Source organism: Oncorhynchus mykiss, chromosome 2 (assembly GCF_013265735.2).
Source record: "Oncorhynchus mykiss isolate Arlee chromosome 2, USDA_OmykA_1.1, whole genome shotgun sequence".
Classification (NCBI taxonomy): Eukaryota; Metazoa; Chordata; class Actinopteri; order Salmoniformes; family Salmonidae; genus Oncorhynchus; species Oncorhynchus mykiss.
The window spans coordinates 100,684,896-100,710,175 of NC_048566.1; the positions used below are offsets into that span (position 1 = coordinate 100,684,896).

Below are 25,280 nucleotides of genomic sequence, written 5' to 3' on the forward strand. Positions count from 1 at the left end.
TCAACAAGACCACATTCTTTTATAATGACTAAGATCACATGAACGCCTGCTGAACTGTGACATAAATCAAAGTTGAGACTTTTATAATAAGCTGCTACGACAAGATTGCCAGTTGATACACAATAGTTCTTATGCAACTAACAACTTCACCACTATTAAAGTATGTCCCTTATATTCTGCTAAGGAATACCGTACCACACCGACTGGGGTTCGTCAGTTAGTCGTCTTTTCCACATCAGACAGTGGGAAACATCACAGAGAAGGAAACATCAGACATGGCAAACACAATTGCATCACTTTTTAAATATTTTTTATAAAAAACATTAAGACTAACTACATCACTTCTTCTTTTTATAAGAAACATTAATGTGATGAAAATCCCAAATTGTTTGCATAGTCAACTTACACACACAGCTCTGACACACACACACTTATCCCACCAGACATGCCACCAGGGGTCTTTTCACAATCCGCAAATCCATAACAAATTCAAGAAAGCGTACTGTATTATATAGAGCCATTATTGCCGTTCCATCTCATATTGTTCAAATAAACAGCATACCAGGTTTAAAAAAACAGATAAATGGACAACCTGTGGACAACTATTCCCCATGGGTCCCAAATGGACAACCTATTCCAAATGGGTCCCAAATGGACAACTATTCCCCATGGGTCCCAAATGGACAACTATTCCCCATGGGTCCCAAATGGACAACCTATTCCAAATGGGTCCCAAATGGACAACTATTCCCCATGGGTCCCAAATGGACAACTATTCCCCATGGGTCCCAAATGGACAACCTATTCCCAATGGGTCCCAAATGGACAACCTATTCCCCATGGGTCCCAAATGGACAACTATTCCCCATGGGTCCCAAATGGACAACTATTCCCCATGGGTCCCAAATGGACAACTATTCCCCATGGGTCCCAAATGGACAACTATTCCCCATGGGTCCCAAATGGACAACTATTCCCCATGGGTCCCAAATGGACAACCTATTCCCCATGGGTCCCAAATGGACAACTATTCCCCATGGGTCCCAAATGGACAACTATTCCCCATGGGTCCCAAATGGACAACTATTCCCCATGGGTCCCAAATGGACAACTATTCCCCATGGGTCCCAAATGGACAACTATTCCCCATGGGTCCCAAATGGACAACCTATTCCCCATGGGTCCCAAATGGACAACTATTCCCCATGGGTCCCAAATGGACAACCTATTCCCCATGGGTCCCAAATGGACAACTATTCCCCATGGGTCCCAAATGGACAACTATTCCCCATGGGTCCCAAATGGACAACTATTCCCCATGGGTCCCAAATGGACAACTATTCCCCATGGGTCCCAAATGGACAACTATTCCCCATGGGTCCCAAATGGACAACTATTCCCCATGGGTCCCAAATGGACAACCTATTCCCCATGGGTCCCAAATGGACAACTATTCCCCATGGGTCCCAAATGGACAACTATTCCCCATGGGTCCCAAATGGACAACTATTCCCCATGGGTCCCAAATGGACAACTATTCCCCATGGGTCCCAAATGGACAACTATTCCCCATGGGTCCCAAATGGACAACTATTCCCCATGGGTCCCAAATGGGCAACTATTCCCCATGGGTCCCAAATGGACAACTATTCCCCATGGGTCCCAAATGGAAAACCTATTCCCCATGGGCCCTGGTCTAAAGTAGTGCACTATATAGGGAATAGGGTTCTATAGGGCTCTGGTCTAAAGTAGTGCACTATATAGGGAATAGGGTTCTATAGGGTCCTGGTCTAAAGTAGTGCACTACATAGGGAATAGGGTTCCATTTGAGAACCAGACAAAAAGGAACTCCCTTATTACCTGGTTCTTGGAATCGCTGTTGTTGTAGCATTCGTGTTGAATATAAGCTGCTCCCAGAACCTGCATGTCAGCATCGTCCTCCTTCAGGTACCTCACCGCCGTGCCCATGTCCAAGTTATTAATCCTGTCCAATCACAAAGAGAGCAATCAATCATTATGGCCCCCGGGGGATTCAATCTGATCACGAGGGTGGACAACGCAGCTTTTAAAGGCAATGTTACCGCGTTCATTTAAGGTAAACACTGCAGATGTCGGCTCGTTTAAAAATGACATTTAAATTATCAAGCCTGCTAAAATGTGTATCTACCGTGGATCAGAATGAATGAGAGCCACCTGCAATCTAGCCGCCTAATCATCCAACATTGGTGTCCGACCTCACTAACCCTCTTGTGGTTGAATGGAAGCAAGTCCCAGCAGCAATGTTCCACCATCTAGTGGAAAGCCTTCCCAGAAGACTGGAGGCTGTTATAGCAGCAATGTTCCAACATCTAGTGGAAAGCCTTCCCAGGAGAGTGGAGGCTGTTATAGCAGCAATGTTCCAACATCTAGTGGAAAGCCTTCCCAGAAGAGTGGAGGCTGTTATAGCAGCAATGTTCCAACATCTAGTGGAAAGCCTTCCCAGAAGAGTGGAGGCTGTTATAGCAGCAATGTTCCAACATCTAGTGGAAAGCCTTCCCAGAAGAGTGGAGGCTGTTATAAGAGCAATGTTCCAACATCTAGTGGAAAGCCTTCCCAGAAGAGTGGAGGCTGTTATAGCAGCAATGTTCCTACATCTAGTGGAGAGCCTTCCCAGAAGAGTGGAGGCTGTTATAGCAGCAATGTTCCTACATCTAGTGGAAAGCCTTCCCAGAAGAGTGGAGGCTGTTATAGCAGCAATGTTCCAACATCTAGTGGAAAGCCTTCCCAGAAGAGTGGAGGCTGTTATAAGAGCAATGTTCCAACATCTAGTGGAAAGCCTTCCCAGAAGAGTGGAGGCTGTTATAGCAGCAATGTTCCAACAACTAGTGGAAAGCCTTCCCAGAAGAGTGTAGGCTGTTATAGCAGCAATGTTCCAACATCTAGTGGAAAGCCTTCCCAGAAGAGTGGAGGCTGTTATAGCAGCAATGTTCCGACATCTAGTGGAAAGCCTTCCCAGAAGAGTGGAGGCTGTTATAGCAGCACTGTTCCAACATCTAGTGGAGAGCCTTCCCAGAAGAGTGGAGGCTGTTATAGCAGCAAAGGGGGGACCAACTCCTTATTAATGGCCATGATTTTTGAATTAGATGTTTGACGAGCAGGTGTCCACATTCTTTTGGTCATGTAGTTAATCAAGACTAGTCCTGGAATGAAAATCATAGGCTAGTCAATTGAGAATCACCTTTGAATAAGTTTTTTGTCCTGTGTCTGGGAAACTGGCCCTCTGTGTATGACAGGGTTGAGGTCAATCACATTCAAAGGAAGTACACTGAAATTAGGCAAACTGTGGTAAAACTCAACCCTGGTATCTGATTAGGCAAACAAGGGGAATACTCAATCCTGGTGTCTAATTAGGTAAACTGTGGTAAAACTCAAACCTGGTATCTGATTAGGCAAACAAGGGGAATACTCAACCCTGGTTGTCTAATTAGGTAAACTGAGGTAATACTTGACCAGCCAGGCCAACATGATTCACAGATTTCACTGCCGTGGTATAATTATGTGCCTGTGTGAATGGTAACTCATCTTAAGGTAGCACACTGTGTGTTTTTTTTCTCCATCTACTGCGCTAACCGCTAGGCGCCAGCTGTTTGTGTGTGACATGTGAAGCCTAAAACTGCTGTGGTACCACACCCAAACCAGTCCTGCCACTTAAGGGAGCAACGCGGGAGTCGTCTCAGAATCCATAGCTGTTACACACATAGAAACACTTACACACTTTTTTCACACTCTTCACATACACTGCTGTTACTGTTAATTATCTATCCTGATTGGTCACTTTTAACTGACTTTTAACTCTGCGTTGTTGGTTAAGGGCTCGTAAGTAAGCATTTCACAGTAAAGTCTACACCTATTGTATTAGGCATGTGACCAATAACATGTGACCAATAACATGCGACCAATAATATTTGACCAATAACATGTGACCAATAACATGTGACCAATAACATGCGACCAATAACATTTGACCAATAAGATGTGACCAATAACATGCGACCAATAAGATGTGACCAATAACATGTGACCAATAACATGTGATTTATATTATTACAGTGCATGTAATATACATGCACCCAGGGGTATTGCAGCTTGACCCTCATGTTCTGCACCCAGGGGTACTGCAGCTTGACCCTCATGTACTGCACTCAGGGGTACTGCAGCTTCCCTCATGTACTGCACCCAGGGGCATTGCAACTTGACCCTCATGTTCTCGTCTTAACTGTGTATGAAATTTCTGTTGTTCGCTACACATGGACAATAAAGTTGTATTCTATTCTATTATATTGTCATTGTGTATCCAGTCCTTACTCTTGAGGTTTCCCCCATGCTGCCAGTCATGTCTTACCCACTGAGGTTTCCCCCATGCTGCCAGTCATGTCTTACCCACTGAGGTTTCCCATGCTGCCAGTCATGTCTTACCCACTGAGGTTTCCCCCATGCTGCCAGTCATGTCTTACCCACTGAGGTTTCCACCATGCTGCCAGTCATGTCTTACCCACTGAGGTTTCCCCCATGCTGCCAGTCATGTCTTACCCACTGAGGTTTCCCATGCTGCCAGTCATGTCTAACCCACTGAGGTTTCCCCCATGCTGCCAGTCATGTCTTACCCACTGAGGTTTCCCCCATGCTGCCAGTCATGTCTTACCCACTGAGGTTTCCCCCATGCTGCCAGTCATGTCTTACCCACTGAGGTTTCCCCCATGCTGCCAGTCATGTCTTACCCACTGAGGTTTCCCATGCTGCCAGTCATGTCTAACCCACTGAGGTTTCCCCCATGCTGCCAGTCATGTCTTACCCACTGAGGTTTCCCCCATGCTGCCAGTCATGTCTTACCCACTGAGGTTTCCCCCATGCTGCCAGTCATGTCTTACCCACTGAGGTTTCCCATGCTGCCAGTCATGTCTTACCCACTGAGGTTTCCTATGCTGCCAGTCATGTCTTACCCACTGAGGTTTCCCCCATGCTGCCAGTCATGTCTTACCCACTGAGGTTTCCTATGCTGCCAGTCATGTCTTACCCACTGAGGTTTCCCATGCTGCCAGTCATGTCTTACCCACTGAGGTTTCCTATGCTGCCAGTCATGTCTTACCCACTGAGGTTTCCTATGCTGCCAGTCATGTCTTACCCACTGAGGTTTCCCATGCTGCCAGTCATGTCTTACCCACTGAGGTTTCCTATGCTGCCAGTCATGTCTTACCCACTGAGGTTTCCCCCATGCTGCCAGTCATGTCTTACCCACTGAGGTTTCCCATGCTGCCAGTCATGTCTTACCCACTGAGGTTTCCCCCATGCTGCCAGTCATGTCTTACCCACTGAGGTTTCCTATGCTGCCAGTCATGTCTTACCCACTGAGGTTTCCTATGCTGCCAGTCATGTCTTACCCAATGAGGTTTCCCCCATGCTGCCAGTCATGTCTTACCCACTGAGGTTTCCCATGCTGCCAGTCATGTCTTACCCACTGAGGTTTCCCCCATGCTGCCAGTCATGTCTTACCCACTGAGGTTTCCCCCATGCTGCCAGTCATGTCTTACCCACTGAGGTTTCCTATGCTGCCAGTCATGTCTTACCCACTGAGGTTTCCCCCATGCTGCCAGTCATGTCTTACCCACTGAGGTTTCCCATGCTGCCAGTCATGTCTTACCCACTGAGGTTTCCCCCATGCTGCCAGTCATGTCTTACCCACTGAGGTTTCCCCCATGCTGCCAGTCATGTCTTGCCCACTGAGGTTTCCCCCATGCTGCCAGTCATGTCTTACCCACTGAGGTTTCCCATGCTGCCAGTCATGTCTTACCCACTGAGGTTTCCCCCATGCTGCCAGTCATGTCTTACCCACTGAGGTTTCCCATGCTGCCAGTCATGTCTTACCCACTGAGGTTTCCTATGCTGCCAGTCATGTCTTACCCACTGAGGTTTCCCCCATGCTGCCAGTCATGTCTTACCCACTGAGGTTTCCCCCATGCTGCCAGTCATGTCTTGCCCACTGAGGTTTCCCCCATGCTGCCAGTCATGTCTTACCCACTGAGGTTTCCCATGCTGCCAGTCATGTCTTACCCACTGAGGTTTCCCCCATGCTGCCAGTCATGTCTTACCCACTGAGGTTTCCCATGCTGCCAGTCATGTCTTACCCACTGAGGTTTCCTATGCTGCCAGTCATGTCTTACCCACTGAGGTTTCCCATGCTGCCAGTCATGTCTTACCCACTGAGGTTTCCCCCATGCTGCCAGTCATGTCTTACCCACTGAGGTTTCCCCCGTGCTGCCAGTCATGTCTTACCCACTGAGGTTTCCCCCATGCTGCCAGTCATGTCTTACCCACTGAGGTTTCCCCCGTGCTGCCAGTCATGTCTTACCCACTGAGGTTTCCCCCATGCTGCCAGTCATGTCTTACCCACTGAGGTTTCCCCCATGCTGCCAGTCATGTCTTACCCACTGAGGTTTCTCCCATGCTGCCAGTCATGTCTTACCCACTGAGGTTTCCCATGCTGCCAGTCATGTCTTACCCACTGAGGTTTCCCCCATGCTGCCAGTCATGTCTTACCCACTGAGGTTTCCCCCATGCTGCCAGTCATGTCTTACCCACTGAGGTTTCCCCCATGCTGCCAGTCATGTCTTACCCACTGAGGTTTCCCCCATGCTGCCAGTCATGTCTTACCCACTGAGGTTTCCCATGCTGCCAGTCATGTCTTACCCACTGAGGTTTCCCATGCTGCCAGTCATGTCTTACCCACTGAGGTTTCCCCCATGCTGCCAGTCATGTCTTACCCACTGAGGTTTCCTATGCTGCCAGTCATGTCTTACCCACTGAGGTTTCTCCCATGCTGCCAGTCATGTCTTACCCACTGAGGTTTCCCATGCTGCCAGTCATGTCTTACCCACTGAGGTTTCCCATGCTGCCAGTCATGTCTTACCCACTGAGGTTTCCCATGCTGCCAGTCATGTCTTACCCACTGAGGTTTCCCCCATGCTGCCAGTCATGTCTTACCCACTGAGGTTTCCCATGCTGCCAGTCATGTCTTACCCACTGAGGTTTCCCCCATGCTGCCAGTCATGTCTTACCCACTGAGGTTTCCCCCATGCTGCCAGTCATGTCTTACCCACTGAGGTTTCCCATGCTGCCAGTCATGTCTTACCCACTGAGGTTTCCCATGCTGCCAGTCATGTCTTACCCACTGAGGTTTCCCCCATGCTGCCAGTCATGTCTTACCCACTGAGGTTTCCCCCATGCTGCCAGTCATGTCTTACCCACTGAGGTTTCCTATGCTGCCAGTCATGTCTTACCCACTGAGGTTTCTCCCATGCTGCCAGTCATGTCTTACCCACTGAGGTTTCCCATGCTGCCAGTCATGTCTTACCCACTGAGGTTTCCCATGCTGCCAGTCATGTCTTACCCACTGAGGTTTCCCATGCTGCCAGTCATGTCTTACCCACTGAGGTTTCCCCCATGCTGCCAGTCATGTCTTACCCACTGAGGTTTCCCATGCTGCCAGTCATGTCTTACCCACTGAGGTTTCCCATGCTGCCAGTCATGCCCATCGGTCCGTCGTAGATATCCATGCCCTTCCCGACACTGTGAATGCTCTTGACAGACATGGTCCTGGGAAGAGAGGCCTGTCTCTGTTGCTGCATCGTCATCAGATTCCCCTGAGACCCCGACGACACCTACAATAAATACATAATAATAAAATAAAATGAATAACAATTATAGATTTGAATTTGTATAGCGCTAAGGCATTTAAAAAATATATATTTAATAGCTAATAATAGTAATATGACAGATAAACATCAAGGCAGGTAAAAATAGTGATAGTGTAGAAGTTGCTAAGAATACTTCTCAGATTAGACCCGGCCCGTCCTGAACCATGGGCTATGTGAAAATATGGGGGCTCACCTCCCAGTGTTGTTATATAGTATATATACACACACACACATATATATATATATATATATATATATATATACTGTATATAGTATTATAGTGTGTTGTATTTTATACAGTATTATAGTGTGTTGTATTGTTCTACTGTATTATAGTGTGTTGTATTGTTCTACTGTATTATAGTGTGTTGTATTTTATACAGTATTATAGTGTGTTGTATTTTATACAGTATTATAGTGTGTTGTATTTTATACAGTATTATAGTGTGTTGTATTTTATACAGTATTATAGTGTGTTGTATTGTTCTACTGTATTATAGTGTGTTGTATTGTTCTACTGTATTATAGTGTGTTGTATTTTATACAGTATTATAGTGTGTTGTATTTTATACAGTATTATAGTGTGTTGTATTTTATACTGTATTATAGTGTGTTGTATTTTTATACAGTATTATAGTGTGTTGTATTTTTATACAGTATTATAGTGTGTTGTATTTTATACAGTATTATAGTGTGTTGTATTTTATAGTGTGTTGTATTTTATACAGTATTATAGTGTGTTGTATTTTATACAGTATTATAGTGTGTTGTATTGTTCTACTGTATTATAGTGTGTTGTATTTTATACTGTATTATAGTGTGTTGTATTTTATACTGTATTATAGTGTGTTGTATTTTATACAGTATTATAGTGTGTTGTATTTTATACAGTATTATAGTGTGTTGTATTTTATACTGTATTATAGTGTGTTGTATTTTATACTGTATTATAGTGTGTTGTATTTTATACAGTATTATAGTGTGTTGTATTTTATACAGTATTATAGTGTGTTGTATTTTATACAGTATTATAGTGTGTTGTATTGTTCTACTGTATTATAGTGTGTTGTATTTTATACTGTATTATAGTGTGTTGTATTTTATACTGTATTATAGTGTGTTGTATTTTATACAGTATTATAGTGTGTTGTATTTTATACAGTATTATAGTGTGTTGTATTTTATACAGTATTATAGTGTGTTGTATTTTATACAGTATTATAGTGTGTTGTATTGTTCTACTGTATTATAGTGTGTTGTATTTTATACAGTATTATAGTGTGTTGTATTTTATACAGTATTATAGTGTGTTGTATTTTATACAGTATTATAGTGTGTTGTATTTTATACAGTATTATAGTGTGTTGTATTTTATACAGTATTATAGTGTGTTGTATTTTATACAGTATTATAGTGGGTTGTATTTTTATACAGTATTATAGTGTGTTGTATTTTATACAGTATTATAGTGGGTTGTATTGTTCTACTGTATTATAGTGTGTTGTATTTTATACAGTATTATAGTGTGTTGTATTTTATACAGTATTATAGTGTGTTGTATTTTATACAGTATTATAGTGTGTTGTATTTTATACAGTATTATAGTGTGTTGTATTTTATACAGTATTATAGTGGGTTTTGTATGTTGACCTCACAAAATACATTTACGTGCAAATTAAATTAAATGTAACATATCTCGTTACCCTCACCTGGCCCATCACGAACCCACCTCCTCCATCCCCCCCACTGCTGTTCCCCCCGGGGGGGAAGGTAGACGAACCAGACGTGGATCCCATGGACATCCTGTTGTTCCTGTTGTTGATCCTGTTGATGGTGCGAAACGCTGGTCCTTTAAAGGAATGCTGCTGCTGGACCGACATCATCTCCTCTCCCCCCTACCGGATGTTACAAACATACGTATTTAAAAAAAAAAAATAATGTGTTGGAAATACAATCTTAGAAATACAATCGTTATAAAAACATACATGTTTTTACTGTGAAGAAGGTGTACTGTGACACGTTAAAAATGCCTTTGCTTTGACAAAGAACCAAGTTCTATTTTAGCGCCTAGCTACGCAGACGCTCGTGGATGAAAGGATTTGAATAGCATGTAATGTGTACATTTATTTTGCAAAGTGAGCGGTGTGGTCAACATGTAAAGCTAGTTAGGAGAGTGCATTGTTTGTTCCTAAATACATTTCAATTGTATAAGAAACAGGTTATCAAGTCAATTCACATGCCATGCAAACGGAATGTGTTAAAATCAAATTTCCGGTAGGGCTCCACCAACCATCATCTCCCCTCCGCTCTGGGCTAGTGTCCCGCTGAGTGAGCGCCTCATGGGTACCATGGACCCCTGTCCTCCTATTCCTCCTCCTCCTGCCTGTCTCATTTGTGTCCCTGAGCTGTAGGCTCCTCCGCTAACAGTGCTGTAGACAGACTGCTGGCGGCTGAATGTGGCATCGCGGTCTGAGACCAGGCTGCAGCCATCGCTGACGTCTGCAGCCACCCAGGCTGCCACCGGAGACGGCTGAGAACAAGAATCAGAAACAGAATCAGGAAGTGTTGTTGCCAAGCGATGAACTGGAACAGGAACAAAGGAATTTGTCTTGGTGTGGATAAAACAGTTCATCATCAACATCCACATCAATCCACATCCCCATCAATCCAGATCCCCATCAATCCACATCCCCATCAATCCAGATCCCCATCAATCCACATCCCCATCATTCCAGATCCCCATCAATCCACATCCCCATCATTCAAGATCCCCATCAATCCAGATCCCCATAAATCCAGATCATTATCAATCCAGATCATTATCAATCCAGATCCCCATCAATCCAGCTCATTATCAATCCAGATCCCCATCAATCCACATCATTATCAATCCAGATCCCCATCTATCCAGATCCCCATCAATCCAGATCATTATCAATCCAGATCCCCATCAATCCACATCATTATCAATCCAGATCATTATCAATCCAGATCATTATCAATCCAGATCCCCATCAATCCAGATCATTATCAATCCAGATCCCCATCTATCCAGATCCCCATCTATCCAGATCATTATCAATCCAGATCCCCATCTATCCAGATCCCCATCAATCCAGATCATTATCAATCCAGATCCCCATCAGTCCAGATTATTATCAATCCACATCATTATCAATCCACATCATCATAAAACCACATCATTATCAATCCACATCATCATCCATCCACATCATCCACATCATCATCAATCCATCAATCCACATCATCCACATCATCATCAATCCAGGTAGAAAGACAACAATACAGATACATAGAACAACACTTCACACAATAAACACACAAAACATAATATATAAATGACTATACCTGTGCAGGCAGGTTCTGGAGCCTCATGGAGCGCAGAGAGGCCTCTGGGTCTGGCCCAGGGCCACGGCTCATCGTCCGGATCACAGTGGACATCTGTTGGCCCCTCATGTTGCCCCCTCCTCCTCCCCGGTAGACCACTCCTCCCTATAGAACAAAACATAAATAAACCAGAACCATGGAATTTACAGTATATTACTGTACACACACTAATTAAAGTAATTATTACTGTATACTAAATACGGTAACTATGGTGAAGTAATTATAATTAATAATTAAAATATATTTCTTATGTGGTATAGATTCAGTACACATAGATGTATACAGTACACAGAATAGAATAAATTATTAAAATACAATAAATTATTAAAATACAATAAACCATTAAATTACAGTAAATAATACAAATACAGTAAATGATTCAAATGCAATACATCATTCAAATACAGTAAATAATTCAAATACAGTAAATAATACAAATACAGTAAATTATTAAAATACAACAAATCATTAAAATACAGTAAATCATTAAAATACAGTAAATCATTAAAATACAATAAATCATTCAAATACAATACATCATTAAAATAAAGTGAATCCTTAAAATGTTACCTGGTAGCCCCCTCCTCCTAGAGAACCCCCTCCTGTGCGCATGTCATCAAGGTACGTGTACCCTCCACCTCCTCCTCCACCTCCTCCTCTTCCACCTCCACCTCTTCCTCCACCTCCCATGGTGACCCTCTGACCACCTCCCAGGTCCACCGCCGAGTGGGAGGAGAAACCGCCTGAGTATTGAGACATATTGGGAGCCTGGGGGACAGAGGAGGAGGAATAGGAGGGGGGAAAGAGGAGGGGAGGAAGGAGGAGGAAGGAGGAGGAGGAGAAGAATAATAAAGAAGAAGACGTTTAACCAACCCCCTGAGACACAAACCCCCCCCCCCCCCCCCCCCCCTCTAGAAAGCTTAGGGGCACAATGGAATACATTAAATCAATGAATGTATCAATGAAAGTTCATTCAACAATGCAGTTGTGTAATGGTGTCATAGTCTAATGACGTCTGCTATGCTAACGTGAGGTGGAAACATTATGACTGTGAGATGTGGAGGAATCTGGAGGGTGGAAACATTATGACTGTGAGATGTGGAGGAATCTGGAGGGTGGAAACATTATGACTGTGAGATGTGGAGGAATCTGGAGGGTGGAAACATTATGACTGTGAGATGTGGAGGAATCTGGAGGGTGGAAACATTATGACTGTGAGATGTGGAGGAATCTGGAGGGTGGAAACATTATGACTGTGAGATGTGGAGGAATCTGGAGGGTGGAAACATTATGACTGTGAGATGTGGAGGAATCTGGAGGGTGGACTTTACGTCCTGGAGAGATTGGTGCAGAGCTGCTAGTCCTGTCTACACCACTCATCACAACAGGTCTGGGGCCTGTCATAACAGGTGTGGAGGCTGTGTAGACAGGACTACCACTCACCACGACAGGTCTGGGGCCTGTCATAACAGGTGTGGAGGCTGGGTAGACAGGACTACCACTCACCACGACAGGTCTGGGGCCTGTCATAACAGGTGTGGAGGCTGTGTAGACAGGACTACCACTCACCACGACAGGTCTGGAGCCTGTGTAGACAGGACTACCACTCAGCATGAAAGGTCTGGGGCCTGTCATAACAGGTGTGGAGGCTGTGTAGACAGGACTACCACTCACCACGACAGGTCTGGGGCCTGTCATAACAGGTGTGGAGGCTGTGTAGACAGGACTACCACTCACCATGACAGGTCTGGAGCATGTCATAACAGGTGTGGAGGCTGTGTAGACAGGACTACCACTCACCATGACAGGTCTGGAGCATGTCATAACAGGTGTGGAGGCTGTGTAGACAGGACTACCACTCACCATGACAGGTCTGGGGCCTGTCATAACAGGTGTGGAGGCTGTGTAGACAGGACTACCACTCACCACGACAGGTCTGGGGCCTGTCATAACAGGTGTGGAGGCTGTGTAGACAGGACTACCACTCACCACGACAGGTCTGGGGCCTGTCATAACAGGTGTGGAGGCTGTGTAGACAGGACTACCACTCACCACGACAGGTCTGGGGCCTGTCATAGCAGGTGTGGAGCCTGTGTAGACAGGACTACCACTCAGCATGAAAGGTCTGGGGCCTGTCATAACAGGTGTGGAGGCTGTGTAGACAGGACTACCACTCACCATGACAGGTCTGGAGCATGTCATAACAGGTGTGGAGGCTGTGTAGACAGGACTACCACTCACCACGACAGGTCTGGGGCCTGTCATAACAGGTGTGGAGGCTGTGTAGACAGGACTACCACTCACCACGACAGGTCTGGGGCCTGTCATAACAGGTGTGGAGGCTGTGTAGACAGGACTACCACTCACCATGACAGGTCTGGAGCCTGTGTAGACAGGACTACCACTCACCACGACAGGTGTGGAGGCTGTGTAGACAGGACTACCACTCACCACGACAGGTCTGGAGCCTGTCATAACAGGTGTGGAGGCTGTGTAGACAGGACTACCACTCACCACGACAGGTCTGGGGCCTGTCATAACAGGTGTGGAGGCTGTGTAGACAGGACTACCACTCACCACGACAGGTCTGGGGCCTGTCATAACAGGTGTGGAGGCTGTGTAGACAGGACTACCACTCACCATGACAGGTCTGGAGCCTGTCATAACAGGTGTGGAGGCTGTGTAGACAGGACTACCACTCACCATGACAGGTCTGGAGCCTGTGTAGACAGGACTACCACTCACCACGACAGGTCTGGGGCCTGTCATAACAGGTGTGGAGGCTGTGTAGACAGGACTACCACTCACCACGACAGGTCTGGGGCCTGTCATAACAGGTGTGGAGGCTGTGTAGACAGGACTACCACTCACCATGACAGGTCTGGAACATGTCATAACAGGTGTGGAGGCTGTGTAGACAGGACTACCACTCACCACGACAGGTCTGGGGCCTGTCATAACAGGTGTGGAGGCTGTGTAGACAGGACTACCACTCACCATGACAGGTCTGGAGCCTGTCATAACAGGTGTGGAGGCTGTGTAGACAGGACTACCACTCACCATGACAGGTCTGGAGCCTGTCATAACAGGTGTGGAGGCTGTGTAGACAGGACTACCACTCACCATGACAGGTCTGGAGCATGTCATAACAGGTGTGGAGGCTGTGTAGACAGGACTACCACTCACCATGACAGGTCTGGAGCCTGTGTAGACGTAGGACTTGGAGCTGAACCCTGGGTTGAAGGTCTGGTACTTCATTGTTGAAGATCCGCCGTGTTCTAGAAAACAAAAGAGAGGGAAAATCTGACGGTCATTAAACCACACACCAAAGCCTGATCCAATTTAAACACAACACTAAGGAGGGACCTGAATCAGCCCACCAAAGCCTGATCCAATTTAAAGACAACACTAAGGAGGGACCTGAATCAGCCCACCAAAGCCTGATCCAATTTAAAGACAACACTAAGGAGGGACCTGAATCAGCACACCAAAGCCTGATCCAATTTAAAGACAACACTAAGGAGGGACCTGAATCAGCCCACCAAAGCCTGATCCAATTTAAAGACAACACTAAGGAGGGACCTGAATCAGCCCACCAAAGCCTGATCCAATTTAAAGACAACACTAAGGAGGGACCTGAATCAGCCCACCAAAGCCTGATCCAATTTAAAGACAACACTAAGGAGGGACCTGAATCAGCCCACCAAAGCCTGATCCAATTTAAACACAACACTAAGGAGGGACCTGAATCAGCCCACCGAAGCCTGATCCAATTTAAAGACAACACTAAGGAGGGACCTCAATCAGCCCACCAAAGCCTGATCCAATTTAAAGACAACACTAAGGAGGGACCTGAATCAGCCCATCACATGACATTTAAAAATATATATATTTTTAATTTAACGAATTCTTATTTCCGACAGCCTACTCCAGCCAAACTCCGACGACGCTGGGCCAAATGTACGCGGCCCTATGGGACTCCCAATCACGTCTGGATTTGATACAACCTGGATTCGAACCGGGTACTATAGCGACACCTCTTGCAATTAGAAGAAGTGCCTAAGACCGCCGCGCCACTCGGAAGCCCAACAAAACAACGAGGCCTTGTGTTTTTTATTTATCGCAACCAACACACCCATAACAAACATTGAAATGACATTGACATAACTAGTATAATGATATGGGATATGACATCGTAAAACTTGTTGGGACATTTTATTATGACTGGATACAAGGTCCAGTGTGGTTATAACTGTAGCTCCCTTCATAAAGTACGGTTTACATAGGCAGGTGTTGTTGACAGCTACATAGTAGGAGAGTACAGGTGTTAGACAGCTGAGGGGGAATTCCCACCCGAGATAAGCGAGCGTAAATGGAACATAATTCCTTCTTTCTTTTTTTTTAAAATGCACTTTTCTCTCCACGCATATTCTGATCGGGAACTTAAAGCACGATAGCATCATGCTATTCAACCTGCTATTCTTTTTTTGGGGGGGGGGTGGAGATCAAATAAATGAAGGTGTGGTCGGAGGTGTCTACAGAAATAACACCATTCTCTGCGCACCGTCCTTTTCAACTTGATAAGAGCTATTGATAAGAGCTATTGATAAGAGCTAGGTAAATTAGCATTCCGTTTCGATAAGGGGATTGTACATTTAAATGATTTTTATTTCATCTATTTGACCTTATAATTGCTGGAGATAAATGTGAACCAAGTCATATGGCAGCGAACTGAAGTATATCAACATATCACATTTTCCACGGTGAAGTTGGTGAAATGCTGGCCTTATAACTTGCTGAGATGATATTTGGAGACCCAAGCTGTAGGCTTCTGTAGCCATTCACAAACCACACTATAAACCTACCAGGTTGATTTATGGTTTCTAGAATGTTTTAATAATATGCTCAGACTTTTCACTATATTTTTTATAATTTGTATCATGTAAAACATTAGCCACCGTCAGTTCTACCCATATACATTTATAACTGTCTCTAGTGTTAGTTTCTTCACATTTATAACTTTAGTGTTAGTTTCTTCACATTTAAAACTTTAGTGTTAGTTTCTTCACATTTAAAACTTTAGTGTTAGTTTCTTCACATTTAAAACTTTAGTGTTAGTTTCTTCACATTTAAAACTTTAGTGTTAGTTTCCTCACATTCATAACTTTAGTGTTAGTTTCCTCACATTTATAACTGTCTCTCTAGTGTTAGTTTCTTCACATTTATAACTGTCTCTTTAGTGTTAGTTTCCTCACATTTATAACTGTCTCTCTAGTGTTAGTTTCCTCACATTTATAACTGTCTCTCTAGTGTTAGTTTCTTCACATTTATAACTGTCTCTTTAGTGTTAGTTTCCTCACATTTATAACTGTCTCTCTAGTGTTAGTTTCCTCACATTTATAACTGTCTCTTTAGTGTTAGTTTCCTCACATTTATAACTTTAGTGTTAGTTTCCTCACATTTATAACTGTCTCTTTAGTGTTAGTTTCCTCACATTTATAACTGTCTCTTTAGTGTTAGTTTCCTCACATTTATAACTTTAGTGTTAGTTTCCTCACATTTATAACTGTCTCTTTAGTGTTAGTTTCCTCACATTTATAACTGTCTCTTTAGTGTTAGTTTCCTCACATTTATAACTGTCTCTTTAGTGTTAGTTTCCTCACATTTATAACTGTCTCTTTAGTGTTAGTTTCCTCACATTTATAACTGTCTCTTTAGTGTTAGTTTCCTCACATTTATAACTGTCTCTCTAGTGTTAGTTTCCTCACATTTATAACTGTCTCTTTAGTGTTAGTTTCCTCACATTTATAACTGTCTCTCTAGTGTTAGTTTCCTCACATTTATAACTGTCTCTCTAGTGTTAGTTTCCTCACATTTATAACTGTCTCTTTAGTGTTAGTTTCCTCACATTTATAACTGTCTCTTTAGTGTTAGTTTCCTCACATTTATAACTTTAGTGTTAGTTTCCTCACATTTAAAACTTTAGTGTTAGTTTCCTCACATTTATAACTGTCTCTTTAGTGTTAGTTTCCTCACATTTATAACTGTAGTGTTAGTTTCCTCACATTTATAACTGTCCCTTTAGTGTTAGTTTCCTCACATTTATAACTGTCTCTTTAGTGTTAGTTTCCTCACATTTATAACTGTCTCTTTAGTGTTAGTTTCCTCACATTTATAACTGTCTCTCTAGTGTTAGTTTCCTCACATTTATAACTGTCTCTTTAGTGTTAGTTTCCTCACATTTATAACTGTCTCTCTAGTGTTAGTTTCCTCACATTTATAACTGTCTCTCTAGTGTTAGTTTCCTCACATTTATAACTGTCTCTTTAGTGTTAGTTTCCTCACATTTATAACTGTCTCTTTAGTGTTAGTTTCCTCACATTTATAACTTTAGTGTTAGTTTCCTCACATTTAAAACTTTAGTGTTAGTTTCCTCACATTTATAACTGTCTCTTTAGTGTTAGTTTCCTCACATTTATAACTTTAGTGTTAGTTTCCTCACATTTAAAACTTTAGTGTTAGTTTCCTCACATTTATAACTTTAGTGTTAGTTTCCTCACATTTAAAACTTTAGTGTTAGTTTCCTCACATTTAAAACTTTAGTGTTAGTTTCTTCACATTTATAACTTTAGTGTTAGTTTCCTCACATTTATAACTTTAGTGTTAGTTTCCTCACATTTATAACTTTAGTGTTAGTTTCCTCACATTTATAACTTTAGTGTTAGTTTCCTCACATTTAAAACTTTAGTGTTAGTTTCCTCACATTTATAACTTTAGTGTTAGTTTCCTCACATTTATAACTTTAGTGTTAGTTTCCTCACATTTATGACTTTAGTGTTAGTTTCCTAACATTTATAACTGTCTCTTTAGTGTTAGTTTCCTAACATTTATAACTGTCTCTTTAGTGTTAGTTTCCTCACATTTATAACTGTCTCTTTAGTGTTAGTTTCCTCACATTTATAACTGTAGTGTTAGTTTCCTCACATTTATAACTGTCCCTTTAGTGTTAGTTTCCTCACATTTATAACTGTCTCTTTAGTGTTAGTTTCCTCACATTTATAACTGTCTCTTTAGTGTTAGTTTCCTCACATTTATAACTGTCTCTTTAGTGTTAGTTTCCTCACATTTATAACTGTCTCTTTAGTGTTAGTTTCCTCACATTTATAACTGTCTCTTTAGTGTTAGTTTCTTCACATTTATAACTGTCTCTTTAGTGTTAGTTTCCTAACATTTATAACTGTAGTGTTAGTTTCCTCACATTTATAACTGTCCCTTTAGTGTTAGTTTCCTCACATTTATAACTGTCTCTTTAGTGTTAGTTTCCTCACATTTATAACTGTCTCTTTAGTGTTAGTTTCCTCACATTTATAACTGTCTCTTTAGTGTTAGTTTCCTCACATTTATAACTGTCTCTAGTGTTAGTTTCTTCACATTTATAACTGTAGTGTTAGTTTCTTCACATTTAAAACTTTAGTGTTAGTTTCTTCACATTTATAACTGTAGTGTTAGTTTCTTCACATTTAAAACTTTAGTGTTAGTTTCCTCACGTTCGTTATAAGGATCGGACCAAGGCGCATGTGGTATGCGTACATTCTTATTTATTTAAAGAATGAACACTCAACAAAATAACAAAATAACAAAACTTGAATCTATACAAATGAATGCTGACAGGCAACTACACATAGACAAGATCCCACAAACACCAAAGGGAAATGGCTACCTAAATATGATACCCAATCAGAGACAACGATAAACAGCTGCCTCTGATTGGGAACCATATCAGGCCAACATAGAATGACAGAAAACCCTAGACCTGCAAAATCCTAGACATACAAAAACCCTAGACAATACAAAACTAGCGTACCCACCCTAGTCACACCCTGACCTAACCAAAATATAAAGAAAACAGAGATATCTCAGGTCAGGGCGTGACATTAGTGTTAGTTTCTTCACATTTATAACTTTAGTGTTAGTTTCCTCACATATATAACTGTCTCTTTAGTGTTAGTTTCCTAACATTTATAACTGTCTCTCTAGTGTTAGTTTCCTAACATTTATAACTGTCTCTCTAGTGTTAGTTTCCTAACATTTATAACTGTCCCTTTAGTGTTAGTTTCCTCACATTTATAACTGTCTCTTTAGTGTTAGTTTCTTCACATTTATAACTGTCTCTTTAGTGTTAGTTTCCTCACATTTATAACTGTCTCTTTAGTGTTAGTTTCCTCACATTTATAACTGTCTCTCTAGTGTTAGTTTCCTAACATTTATAACTGTCTCTCTAGTGTTAGTTTCCTAACATTTATAACTGTCCCTTTAGTGTTAGTTTCCTCACATTTATAACTGTCTCTTTAGTGTTAGTTTCCTCACATTTATAACTGTCTCTTTAGTGTTAGTTTCCTCACATTTATAACTGTCTCTCTAGTGTTAGTTTCCTAACATTTATAACTGTCCCTTTAGTGTTAGTTTCCTAACATTTATAACTGTCTCTCTAGTGTTAGTTTCCTAACATTTATAACTGTCCCTTTAGTGTTAGTTTCCTCACATTTATAACTGTCTCTCTAGTGTTAGTTTCCTAACATTTATAACTGTCCCTTTAGTGTTAGTTTCCTCACATTTATAACTGTCTCTCTAGTGTTAGTTTCCTAACATTTATAACTGTCTCTCTAGTGTTAGTTTCCTCACATTTATAACTGTCCCTTTAGTGTTAGTTTCCTAACATTTATAACTGTCTCTTTAGTGTTAGTTTCCTAACATTTATAACTGTCTCTCTAGTGTTAGTTTCCTCACATTTATAACTGTCCCTTTAGTGTTAGTTTCCTAACATTTATAACTGTCTCTTTAGTGTTAGTTTCCTAACATTTATAACTGTCTCTCTAGTGTTAGTTTCCTAACATTTATAACTGTCTCTCTAGTGTTAGTTTCCTAACATTTATAACTGTCACTAGTTAGTTTCCTCACATTTATAACTGTCACTAGTTAGTTTCCTCACATTTATAACTGTCACTAGTTAGTTTCCTCACATTTATAACTGTCACTAGTTAGTTTCCTCACATTTATAACTGTCACTAGTTAGTTTCCTCACATTTATAACTGTCACTAGTTAGTTTCCTCACATTTATAACTGTCACTAGTTAGTTTCCTCACATTTATAACTGTCTCTCTAGTGTTAGTTTCCTCACATTTATAACTGTCACTAGTTAGTTTCCTCACATTTATAACTGTCTCTTTAGTGTTAGTTTCCTCACATTTATAACTGTCACTAGTTAGTTTCCTCACAATTTGCATCGTTCCATTACATTGTTAGGTTACCTTTCTTTCCTGTTTGACATTTGTGTGGTTGTTCCTGAGGATCGCTTGCTATAGTAGATCATATTAGGCTAACCTATTACAATAATTTGGGACATGAACGCTCTTCGGGGGGGAAAAAAGGTGGTAAACAGAATCCTCTATGGTTTGTCCCCATAGAGGAATCATTTTTTTTGTGCTGCGGTACCATGAGGTTCTAGGTAGAAGCCTTCCAAAGAACTCGCTTGGAGTGTAACCTATTTGAATCATTATGGAACGCAGCCCACATGTAGCCGTTTGAACCTGGAGCTCACGGTTCAACGATGACCCGGATCGTTGTCATCACAGTTCCACGATTAGTGAGGATTATCAGGGTAGATTTATGGGACTACTGGTCAACCCCTGATTGTACACTTCTCACCTTTCAATATTTCATGGATTAAACAATTGAATATTGAAGAATAAAACCACTGTATTTTGTTTTGTCGGGCACTCCAAATCGTTAAATTTTTTAAAAATTATTCATAAATACTTTCCTAACACCTATAATAATATAGAAGATCAGAGTATTTTTCAATCTAACACTTGGTACTCTGCATTCTTTCAATGATCCGTAATATTCTGAGCCGTTCTCACCATATATTTTAGTGAGTCTGTCAAGAAAATTCTAATTTAAGGAACATCGTATTTAAAAGGATGTCTTTAGAGACATATACTGAAACCCCTATTGAATGAAAACTTCCATGAGAAAATATGCTGGTCAGCAAGTGGGAGGGTTTTCAGTAGTCGAATGACATGTGTTCATCATGTGAAGGGAACCACGCCTGCAAAGCCCATCCCGCACCTGCATACGCTAAGTCTAAGTCGGAATCAGGCCCAGAGAGAGCAGCGGTAAGCGGTATCTCTTGTCATAATTACACCTAATAATGTCAACTAATTAACTGGACCTTCTGCATAAATTATACAATACCGACAACTCAGGTTCCTGTTTACTCACACACACACACACACATGCACACCTTCGCACGCACGCACGCACGCACGCACGCACACACACACACACACACACACACACACACACACACACACACACACACACACACACACACACACACACACACACAAGCACACCTTTGCGCGCACACACACACAAACACACCACCCATTATTACACCAACATGTGATCATCTATATTCTGACCTGGTTGTCAATGGTTACCTGACAGTCAGGAGGACAACAATACTGATCCAGTACCTGCGTCACACCAGCCTGACCTGGGTACAAATAGCATTTGTTTTCTTTCAAATACTTTGAGCATGTGAGCAAGACTGTAGAGCCGCAGGGGCGGGATTAGCATCGGGGCTATTCCATTGGATGTACTACTTCAGACAAGTTGAAATAAAGCACAGGTAAAGGATTTAAAAGAAAACAACCCAGCGTCCTCAGGAGAAAGAGACAGCGGCTTAATAACTGCTGCTGTGTAAGTGAAGCCCTGAGAGAGAGACAGATAACATACATATTGTTATTGTTGTTGTTCCATAACATACATATTGTTGTTGTTGTTGTTCTATAACATACATATTGTTGTTGTTGTTGTTCTATAACAGACATATTGTTATTGTTGTTGTTCTATAACATACATATTGTTGTTGTTGTTGTTCTATAACATACATATTGTTATTGTTGTTGTTCTATAACATACATATTGTTATTGTTGTTGTTCTATAACATACATATTGTTAATGTTGTTGTTCTATAACATACATATTGTTAATGTTGTTGTTCTAAAACATATTTGTACAGTAGCTACTGTAAATGGAGACATAAACAAAGTGTATCCTGTCCCAGAGGAATATGTTTGTGAGGAATATGTTTGTGAGGAATATGTTTTTGAGGAATATGTTTGTGAGAACCAGTGTGTGCAGAGAGAGGAGACAATTTACATTTAAATGTTTCACATGCTGTGACATGACCTGCTTAAATTACAGGCGAGCTATGAGCATAGACTGGTCCAGACAGATCCTTCATTTACCAGAAATGATCTCACAGAAATGACTGTTGGCCCCTGTCATATCCTAACACAAAGGAAATGGGACTGTTCCCCCTGACATACTCTCTCTCTCTCAAACCTCAAAGGAACTGATCCCCTGTGTTGAAGTACAGGGTGAGACCTATAGCCCAGTAGGTTAATTCCCAACAGGCTCTGAAACAGGCCCCACAGGGACATCAAGACTGTGGTGCAGATTTGCATCACAGATGTAATATTTTACACTGAATGGAAGCAATACTTTTATCACTGCTAACATCCAGTAGAAAGCTCAAAGACTGTCTGTGTGTGTGTGTGTGTGTGTGTGTGTGTGTGTGTATGTGTGTGTGTGTGTGTGTGTGTGTGTGTATGTGTGTGTGTGTGTGTGTGTGTGTGTGTGTGTGTGTGTGTGTGTGTGTGTGTGTGTGTGTGTGTGTGTGTATGTGTGTGTGTGTGTGTGTGTGTGTGTGTGTGTGTGTGTGTGTGTGTGTGTGTGTGTGTGTGCGTGCGTGTGTGTGCGTGTGTGTTCGTGACTCCTGGCAGGTAGGCAGAAGGTAGAGGTGTGTGAGCTTCATGCTTAGCTGAGTCAGAGCCTCAGGCAACAAACCGGTTGGTGAAGGATAAGGTAAGAAAAAGAGAGGGAAAGAGTGAGAGGTGAGAAATGTAGAAAGAAAAGAGAGACACACCCCATGTCTGAGAGACACACCCCATGTCTGAGGCCCTGCTGACAACACCACAACACCATGGCCCAGGCCCTGCTGACAACACCACAACACCCCATGGCTGAGGCCCTGCTGACAACACCACAACACCCCATGGCTGAGAGACACACCCCATGGCTGAGGCCCAGGCCCTGCTGACAACACCACAACACCACAACACCACAACACCCCATGGCTGAGGCCCAGGCCCTGCTGACAACACCACAACACCCCATGGCTGAGGCCCAGGCCCTGCTAACAATACCACAACACACCATGGCTGAGGCCCTGCTGACAACACCACAACACCCCATGGCTGAGGCCCTGCTGACAACACCACAACACCCCATGGCTGAGGCCCTGCTGACAACACCACAACACCCCATGGCCCAGGCCCTGCTGACAACACCACAACACCCCATGGCCCAGGCCCTGCTGACAACACCACAACACCACAACACCCCATGGCTGAGAACCTGCTGACAACACCACAACACACCATGGCCCAGGCCCTGCTGACAACACCACAACACACCATGGCCCAGGCCCTGCTGACAACACCACAACACCACAACACCCCATGACTGAGAACCTGCTGACAACACCACAACACACCATGGCCCAGGCCCTGCTGACAACACCACAACACCCCATGGCTGAGGCCCAGGCCCTGCTGACAACACCACAACACCACAACACCCCATGGCTGAGGCCCTGCTGACAACACCACAACACCCCATGGCCCAGGCCCTGCTGACAACACCACAACACACCATGGCCCAGGTCCTGCTCTGCTGACAACACCACAACACCCCATGGCTGAGGCCCTGCTCTGCTGACAACACCACAACACCCCATGGCTGAGGCCCTGCCCTGCTGACAACACCACAACACCCCATGGCTGAGGCCCTGCCCTGCTGACAACACCACAACACCCCATGGCTGAGGCCCAGGCCCTGCTGACAACACCACAACACCCCATGGCCGAGGCCCAGGCCCTGCTGACAACACCACAACACCCCATGGCTGAGGCCCTGCTGACAACACCACAACACCCCATGGCCCAGGCCCTGCTGACAACACCACAACACCCCATGGCCCAGGCCCTGCTGACAACACCACAACACCCCATGGCTGAGGACCTGCTCTGCTGACAACACCACAACACCCCATGTCTGAAGCCCTGCCCTGCTGACAACACCACAACACCTCATGGCCCAGGCCCTGCTGACAACACCACAACACCCCATGGCCCAGGCCCTGCTCTGCTGACAACACCACAACACCCCATGGCCCAGGCCCTGCTGACAACACCACAACACCCCATGGCCCAGGCCCTGCTGACAACACCACAAGACACCATGGCAGAGGCCCTGCCCAAGCCCTGCGCTGCTGACAACACCACAATGGCTGAGAAAAAACCCACTCAGTTTGCACAGCGTTGTCCCAGATAGAAGAAGTCATGTTGACTGTTGCTCTCTTCCTCAGGTAGGTGTGTCTCTGTCTGCCTCGGGATATACCGGACCAGTTTCACTGTGTGAGTAGAGAGGTATGATACACCAAGCTGGTCATACCCTAAATTACAGCATGGTAATAGTCAGAGAACAGTTGCCTGTATATTTCCCATGAAGTGAGAGGTTTAGATCAGTGAGTCAACAATCTGTTTTTTGGGGGGGGGTCGGGGGGGGGGGGGGGTTGTTTATGAGAAAAAGAACGCTATGCAACATATCCTGTTTCTGCTCCCATGTCATTCTGCAGACGACACAGGTACCGGACACAACCTTAGTCACGTCTTCAGCACGGTCGACTAGACGACACAGTTACCGGACACTAAACATTAGTCACGTCTTCAGCACGGTCGACTAGACGACACAGTTACCGGACACTAAACATTAGTCATGTCTTCAGCACGGTCGACTAGATGACACAGTTACCGGACACTAAACCTTAGTCACGTCTTCAGCACGGTCGACTAGACGACACAGTTAACCGGACACTAAACCTTAGTCATGTCTTCAGCACGGTCGACTCAGCTAATACAGTCATGTGAACAAGTCAACCGATAGTGTCAGAATAGAGAAACATAGTTACAAGCCAACATGGTGCTAGAGGGGACATCCTATACACTGT

At 43.3% G+C, this 25,280-nt stretch overlaps 1 protein-coding gene across 2 annotated transcripts in view; it reads right to left on the reverse strand.

Moving 5' to 3' along the window:
• Positions 1-25,280, reverse strand: part of pkp3a (plakophilin 3a) — a 53,242-nt gene that overhangs the window by 21,924 nt on the left and 6,038 nt on the right. For both annotated transcript variants that reach the window (XM_036961050.1, XM_036961047.1), the window contains 7 exons: positions 14,325-14,416; positions 11,709-11,906; positions 11,100-11,243; positions 10,021-10,260; positions 9,440-9,625; positions 7,534-7,694; positions 1,861-1,984 (listed from right to left, as the gene is read on the reverse strand). In XM_036961050.1, coding sequence (XP_036816945.1) covers positions 1,861-1,984; positions 7,534-7,694; positions 9,440-9,625; positions 10,021-10,260; positions 11,100-11,243; positions 11,709-11,906; positions 14,325-14,416 — 1,145 coding nt within the window. The remainder of the gene's footprint in view (positions 1-1,860; positions 1,985-7,533; positions 7,695-9,439; positions 9,626-10,020; positions 10,261-11,099; positions 11,244-11,708; positions 11,907-14,324; positions 14,417-25,280) is intronic.